This window comes from Vigna radiata, chromosome 5 (assembly GCF_000741045.1).
Source record: "Vigna radiata var. radiata cultivar VC1973A chromosome 5, Vradiata_ver6, whole genome shotgun sequence".
In the NCBI taxonomy this organism is placed as follows: domain Eukaryota; kingdom Viridiplantae; phylum Streptophyta; class Magnoliopsida; order Fabales; family Fabaceae; genus Vigna; species Vigna radiata.
Genome location: NC_028355.1, coordinates 9792975 through 9801253, shown reverse-complemented (window position 1 = coordinate 9801253; position 8279 = coordinate 9792975). Strand labels below are relative to the sequence as shown.

Genomic DNA, 8279 nt, shown 5'->3' with positions numbered 1-8279 from the left:
AATGTGTTAAGTAGATGACTTTAATCATTCAAGTATTAGACAACTTTATGTTTTCTTATCCATCTTTAAGAACACTTTATTACTTTCACTTGATCCACTACACAATTCTCAAGTCATAAACAAACATTTGTACATTTTATTGATATAAAAACTTAGTTCTTGGATAATTCATCAAATTATCTAAGAAAATTTCATAGAATAGATTCTTTAATTAGACTCGTCTAGCTAAATTGTCTAGTAGGTTTCATCTACTGGAACAATATGGTTACAAAATTTATTTCAATGCATAATTTCATTTAAAGCCAATTCTATCTCATTTAGACAAATCCCACTTAAAACATTAGTTTTAAATCTAATTAACCTCAAGATAAGTGTAATTGCATTAAAAGTATAAAATTGAAATAACCTATAAAAGGTAGTAATTCTACCACTTAATATATATTTGATTTTTGTTTTTCAGTAGGTAAAGTAATTTAATATAAAATAATTAGTTGACAATGATTTTTAACACCTTTCCATTTTCTTTTGGTTACAAGAACACGTTCCTTTTGATGAACAGTGTAATGATATGTAAAAAGAAGGCTGTAACGAGGGACTGTGATCTATACTGTCGTTGTGTCGATCGGGTCTTTCGTGCCAATGATTGTTAGCTTCCGTCATGAAGATAAACAATTTATTTTTTTCTTTTTTTACTTTTTAGGTTCAACTTTATATCTGTCCCCTTCTCCATTACACATAAAAGAGAAAGCCCTCATGCCACTAGCTACATGCATAATTTAATCATGCTGATATACGAATAACCACCACATAAACATTAACATTAGGACATCGATTATTGCAGCATATGAAAATATACAAAAGTGTTCTCATTACTAAAATAATAATTAATTCCTCCACGTTATCGTCTTCCAACTTTCACTTTAATTTCATAAATGTGAAAGAAAAAATACACACTGTAAAGATATAAGACTATATTCAATAATTTAAAAATACAAAGTGCAGAAACTGAATCCCATTATTGATTTAGTAGTACAGTATGTGATGTAACAACATAGATCAGCTTCACACAAATTCATCTATGGTCAAAAGAAGAACCCTAAACTCCAAAATACTGTTCTTGCGTTGAGAAGTGACCCACTTGACCATATAGAATGTTTATTATGCTTTTAGGTTAAATATTTATGGACCTCAATTTTTATTTTCACTTTTGCTTATTTTCTCTTTGGACTTCTTTGGTTAGTTATCACATATTGCTATGGGAATCCATGGTGTTCTTAGGGTTTCCATTTCCTTCTTCTCTTCTATTTGGATCCTCAGTAGCAATCTCAGTCACAGCACCACTGCTTACATGATTCAGCTCAGACGGTTCCCCAATATCAATAATCTCATGACTATTTGGTTCTTGCAATTTCGTTACCTTATTTGTCTTGGGGTTTCTATAAATCAAATACAGCACCATCTGAATTATGCCGAATAGAAAACCTAGTGTATTTGGGAGCTGCATCATCCAAATGGAAATGGTAAATATATTACAAATCAAATTAGAATTTTTTTATTTTTTTTTTTGTATAGGTTATATCAAATTGAAAGGAATCAAATTAAAAAGTTGAGCATATAATAAGTATGAGATAAGATTTTTGTAATTATATAATAATATAATTGGGGGACCCTTGTTTTCATTTGACTTCCTTTTTCATATGGGGCACAATAGAGTGCGTACAAGTAATAAATTATGATTAAATTGACATTATCACTTATTAAAGCACAAGAAAAAGTAACGGAAGGAAATGAGAAGAGTGATAGAGGAAAGGACTTAGTCCGAATAAGACAAAAGTTTAATACAATATGAATAAATGCTCCAAATAAACCGACATTACATGATTGAATTTAACTTACAGCGATGTAGTAGTCGTTGAGGAGAAGGCCATAGAAGAACCACATGATAGCATTTAAGGTCAAAAAGAAGGACAAACTTAAAGGCATGAATTCCACACTTTTCGTCTTTATCACACGTTTCTGCATGCATGCATCAACCATAAGAATTAACTTTATTTGAGAGCTTCAGAAAAAAATAGTGCAAAGAGGTTGATGATGAAGAAATTGCAAACTTGTCATTGAAAGAGAAAAAAGAAAAAACTCTTTCACACTAATGTCATTTAGGGATTTTGTTTATATTTTTTTAAAAGAATATCTTTCAAAATAAAAAATAAAAAACTTATATGCAATTTCATAGGTGTGGATATTACTTTCCAATTACATTTGCCATATTCATATGTGAACTAGGCAAAGCCATATATGAAAACAAAATAGTTTTCAAGAGTATTTCTAATTTCAATATTCACTTTTCTTAAAATTTCTTTGCTTACAACTATATTGTTTAGGAGCCAAAACAGATTATATTATATTAAAAGATATCAGAAGTGCCACAAGAACACAGAGACCCTGAATATATCGAGAGGTTAAACAAATTAACTAAAGTAAGAAATGATAAAAATAGCTAGAATGGAAAAAGGAATTGAAATAAAAATGGATATAACTTCATAAAATGGTCGAGATAAAAGACAAAGAAATAAGAACATGTGTTACCGATGGTAGATATATTAGTTATATACATGCATCTAGAACGCATAATAAATTACAAACGAATAATGTTATGGTTTACTTTGGTTTGGCTCAATACTAGAGACATGAATTTCTAACTAAACCAAACTGTCTATTTTACCCAAAAAATCAATCAATTTTGAAAAAGAAAAAAAAACAACTATTTACTTTGGCTTTCAATTATTAGATTGATTTTCATTTTTTTTCCTTAGATCAATTTTGGTAAGTTCTGATGCCATATCAAGAGGTAGAATTTAAATCTAACTCAATCTCATAAAATTGATCCGTTTGTAAAGTGAGACATGCATCCACTTATATAATATAAATTGATCTTATTTTTAATCGATGTGAGACTTCTAACACTAATAGTCTTCTGAATTCATACCATAATCCCGAGAGGAGCAGCAAATACGCTTATATTGAAAACGAGAGAAATCCATCCAATCACTTTAAGGCGTTTGGATCCTTTTGTTAGGAAGAGAGTTAAAAGAAGCATGCCTCCGAACCCAAAAACATCCAACAAGAAAATAATCATGAAGGTTGAAAGCTGTGACATTTGATAGAAGGAAACTAATTAGTTTTTTTATTCTTGAAATTAAATAGAAAAAGGAATAGAAAGATTAGCAAGAATAAGAAGGAAAACCCTAGTTTTTCTGGGTGCATAAATTAAGAAGATGGCAAGGTAGAGTGTCTCTATGACACATCCAAAGGAGTTAATAGTAATGAGAAGGAGGGTGCCCTCCCTTTTTACGAAAGCGTAATAAATCCAGAGCATTGAACTGAACAATGCAACAATATAAGGTAGTGATTGAAACCCCTCCGTAGACTTTTTCTTGTATATTTGGTAAAAAGTCGGTCTGCATTGTTCGGATATAAACAACATATTAGAGAAAGCATACCCATTAATTACATAAAGTATGCTATATTATTAAATCACTTACAGTGGAGCGAGGAACACCATAAAGGAGATGATGTTTCCTGATTACACCCAAAAACAAAACAAGAGACATCCATTAGTACTTAGGAACTATTATTATCATTATTCATTATATTACTACAATAACCTCCTCCTCCTACTATTGTTATTATTTCTACCGAAGTGCAGCCCTAATTCAATAGTATTGCTTTCAAGTATTATGATTTATTATTGGTTTAAAGTCTTTTTTGGTCCCTAAGTTAAGTTATGATGTTCATTTTAGTTTTCGCTTTTAAAAATGTCAACCTTTAATCCTTATGATATGAAAAATGTATCAAATCAGTTCTCATGACAGCATTTAATTCAATAGTATTGCTTTCAAGTATTATGATTTATTATTCTTTATAAACTACAGCTATACCATGCAATGTTAGTTTTCTGGTTCAAATATCATGTAGGTAATAATGTCTGAAATATCTCCCATGAAATAGTATATTTTCTAAAATGTCCCTTTAGATCTTCATTAACGAGGTCAAGAGGGTGAAAATTTTTTGGCCAAGAGGTAGCGTGATACCAGTTAATTATTTATCAACAAATTGTGTTAGTTAATTATTTACAGTTTTCTTATAATGAAATTTACGGAACAAATTGATGCTAATTTGTTATAAGACAATGCATACAACAATAACATGTTTAAACATTATCTTGAGAGTAATTCCATTAGGGTGATAATTGATAACTGAAGTAATCTATTGCTTTATGGACATATAATGATAGTGATTTCGTCAAGAGACATGTCAACATTATATTTCAAGTGGTTTTCAACCTTGCAGTTCAGTGTGGTGTTATAAAGTTGAAGAAACTTTTTTTCTTTCGTAATCTCCTTTATGTATGCATTGGAGGGTGTAATTTTGTTAACATTATTAAGCTTCTCTTATGGTGGGTTTGGAATTTTTCAAAAGAAAAATCTTCATATCCTTTTAATCGATTTATTGGAAACTATTTTGTCCAGTTGATATAATTTTTAACTAATTATTATAAAAATTAACAACATATCTTTTATACTCAAATTACGTTAGTGCATGTTTTTTTTTTTTTTTACAAAGATATAAAAACAGTAACACACACACTTCTCCGTATATGTAGTAAAAAAATCTTATGTCAATCTTACACGCATTTGGATATTTCTCTACAAGAAGTTTGCTCAGCATAATTCTTAAAGTAGATGAAAAATATGACACTACATGATATGAGATAAATAAAAATAATAATTGAAAAGAATAAAGTGGAATATGATATAGAGATTTATGGTATTAGTATGTACCTAGAAGGCCGAAAATGAAAGCCAAAGTTTGGTGATGAATGGCCATGTTAAAATGTGTTTAATACTGAGTGCTCAAGAAAAGTTGTAGATAGGATTCTCTCACTTGAGTTTATCTCTTCTTACTTTCAATTGCACTTAGTAAATAGGATAAGAATTAGAGTCTATTTATAGTGCATAAAAGACAAGTAATGCAAGCCAAGTTGCTAAGAGAAGTGAACATGAATACTTATAATATATTTAACTAATTATTGTAGTTTTAAAAAAAAATATTTAAAGGAGGTTATAAACTACTTATTATGTTGGAATGAAAATATTAAATTAATTTATTGAATATAATTAATTAGCTTTTGCTTAAGACAATGTGTTGAGAACACTATTAAACTAATTTTATTTGAACGCCAAAAAAAAAACAGAGTAAAAATGGTAAGTATAAAGTTAAAGAAGAAAAAATAATTAGAAGATGAGATTAAACTATATGTTATAATTTATTAAAACACGGTTAAAAGTGATTTTATTATATGAAAGTTCCTTTTCTCGAAAACACTTACAAAATTATAAAATTAAAAAAAATATATAAAATTCTAAAATTATAAAAGTATAAAATTATACTATTATAAAATGATAAATTATAAAATTATAAAATTCTATTATCGGAAAATAAGAAAATTATAAAATTAGAAAATTAGAAAATTTGAAAATTAAAACATTATAAAATTATGAAATTATAAAATTATAAAATTATAAAATTATGAAATTATGAAATTATAAAATTATAAAATTATAAAATTATAAAATTATAAAATTATAAAATTATAAAATTATAAAATTATAAAATTATAAAATTATAAAATTATAAAATTATTCCTTACAAAATATACGATATTAATTATTGATTATTGGGTTTGATTGCCAAAAAATATACTACAATTAATGATTAATCAATGGACTTGCCTGCCAGACATATACAATTGATGTACAATCTTCCTCTTCTATCTTAATAAAATTTAGACATTTTTATATCTTGAGCATCGGAGCGTCTTTTGCATGTCAACAATCCATTGAAGTGAATGACATTCTGGAGAAGGATTAAGAGAGCAAAGCAAAGAAGGACGACTGACCCTCAAATCAATTCAACCGAAAAAAAATTTAATTTATATTTAATTTAATTTATATTATATTTGATATATTTTTTTCGCAATTCTATTTAAATTTTATTTTAATAATTTATAAAAATATATATTTTTTAAATATTTGCGAATATCTGTGGATATCCGCGGGTTTTAAAATATCTACGAATATTTTTTAAGCGGGTATCTATAAGAGTAACAGGTCGGGTAGCAGGTGAATTTTTTTTTTGTCAGACCGGATTGTGAGTAGACACTATCCGTGTCCGACCCGATCCGTTGCCATCCCAACTCATAATATATAGACAAGGTAATAGATATTTTAATTCATTAAATGTAAAACAGAAATGAATGTAATAAATAAAAAGAATTAAAAATATATTGAATAAAGATCAAATTAAATTCCATGTAATTTCTACTTTTTTTAATATTGTAAAAAAGTGATCTCCTTTCAATTTTATTTTGCCGTACATCCAAAGTTAATACAACAAGGTGTGTTTTTGTTGGAACTCAACCTCATTGCTCAGCCACCATGCATAGAAGACCCCTCTTTGTTTTTTTTTTTTTTAAACGAACTATTTACATATCCCTTTTTTCCCATTGTAATTTAATTCACTTGTATGGGAGAAAATCCCCTAAAAATAAGGTTATATTTCGTCTTCAATCTCACAATTCCATGTCTTTCTTCAGATGATACATTGATTCAAAAAAGCTATGCTAAGGTTTCGTAACTTGGAGAAAATTATTTTCATCATGTACAAAAATAGAGAACATGAAACTGTAGTAATAAAAAGTATTTAATACTATTTGATACCTAGCAATTGAAAACTAAAAATAGAGAACATGAAAAATATGATTAGAAGATAAGATAAAAAGAAATTAATAGCCTTAATTGAACGTCTACAAAAGTCATTACTCCCCTACTAATTAATTGTTAGAAAAGTGTTGTATAATAATGTAGCTTTAAAATTATGTTCAAGTTCCCCGCCACCCCTGCTCCCCAAAACAATGACCTGAATGATTTCTCCAATAATAGATAATTCCTTTTTCTTTTAAGATAATTTTATTATACTTACAAACGAAAATATAAACTTAAGGAAAAGTTTATATGTATATTTTTTATCCTTATTTAACATATCAATGTAATCATTATTATTTTATCATACTAAAATTAATATAAATAATATATATTGTCTTAAGAACATATTATATTATATTATATTATATTATATTATATTATATTATATATATATATATATATATATATATATATTAATGTTATATTTATATTGTATATAGTCGAATATTTTTTTTTATCTTTTTAATATTAATATCTTCTTAGGTAAAATTCATGTAAAACAAATTATGGATGTTTCTCAAGAGCCAAAATGTTACATGTTGAAAGCTAGATATAACTAGAGGTATAAAGTTGTATAGAGGGCCAAATGTTACATGTCATAGGTAAGGTACTACCTTCCAAAGGTATAGAGCTGCATATTGAGGGTTGGAAGCTACGTGCCAAAGGCTGTGTACAACCTTCCAAAGGTTGAGATCTGCATGCCAAAAGTTGAGAACTACCTGTCGAAAGTTATCTACCACATACTAACATCCAATTACTACCTACCAAAAGTAAAGCACTGTCGATTGAGGACCACCTAGATCTTACCAAGTGTGTACTATGTGCCAAGACTTCATGTTGTCTATCAATAGTTGACTACCGCTAGTGGAAGGCTGCATGCTTTCTACAAGTTCAATGTGATGCATATCGAAGATAATTGTGAACCACTCATTGTATAACTTAGCCAAAACAGGTTAACCATCACCTCAAGTAAATGGGTCATTGGGCCACTAGGCCCACACCTCGACCCATTTAAGTAAAGGCCAACAAGTATTAAATTGTGCTATAAATACAACAATAATCAAGGTTTGGATTTAATTTTAACATTAATTGCAATTTTCACTTTTCATTGATACATAATTGACTTGAGCATTGGAGAATCTTTTGTAAGCACAACCCTCATATATCTTGCAAAGGATGAATACCGGGAGAAAGAAGGAAGAGTGAATAACGAAGTGAAGGGGAGGAGTCTATGAAGTTGAAGTCTCTTTACAGTGTACCTCTTCGGCTCTATAAGAGCAATTGGCACCAACCATGGTGCTCAAACCCACGACCACAAGGTTGAAAGCTCTATTGTTGTTTTGACATGTTGACGTCGTCTTTCATCGCTCAATTCGCCACAAGTCGTCATCACAATCTTACCTCTTTGGCACTTTTCAACATCAAACAGGAGAATGATCAAGTTTTGAGAGCCTT

General features: G+C 28.6%; 1 protein-coding gene across 1 annotated transcript; it reads right to left on the bottom strand.

Moving 5' to 3' along the window:
- Positions 1–1243: 1243 nt before the first annotated feature.
- On the bottom strand, positions 1244–4907 carry LOC106760298 (bidirectional sugar transporter N3-like). The gene is made up of 6 exons (XM_014643752.1): positions 4842–4907; positions 3543–3579; positions 3245–3458; positions 2987–3148; positions 1897–2016; positions 1244–1498 (listed from the first exon to the last, which is right to left on the bottom strand). Exons 1-6 carry the CDS (start codon positions 4885–4887, stop codon positions 1244–1246), a joined length of 834 nt encoding a protein of 277 aa, XP_014499238.1. The 5' UTR covers positions 4888–4907.
- Positions 4908–8279: the final 3372 nt, after the last annotated feature.

Coding starts and splice junctions, on each gene's coding strand:
- LOC106760298 (XM_014643752.1), bottom strand. CDS start 4,887: ATGGCCATTCATCACCAAACTTTGGCTTTCATTTTCGGCCTTCTAG. Junction 3,149..3,244: donor ATGCACCCAGAAAAACTAGG/GTTTTCCTTCTT, acceptor CAAATGTCACAG/CTTTCAACCTTCATGATTAT. Junction 2,017..2,986: donor CTGCTCCTCTCGGGATTATG/GTATGAATTCAG, acceptor GCATGCATGCAG/AAACGTGTGATAAAGACGAA.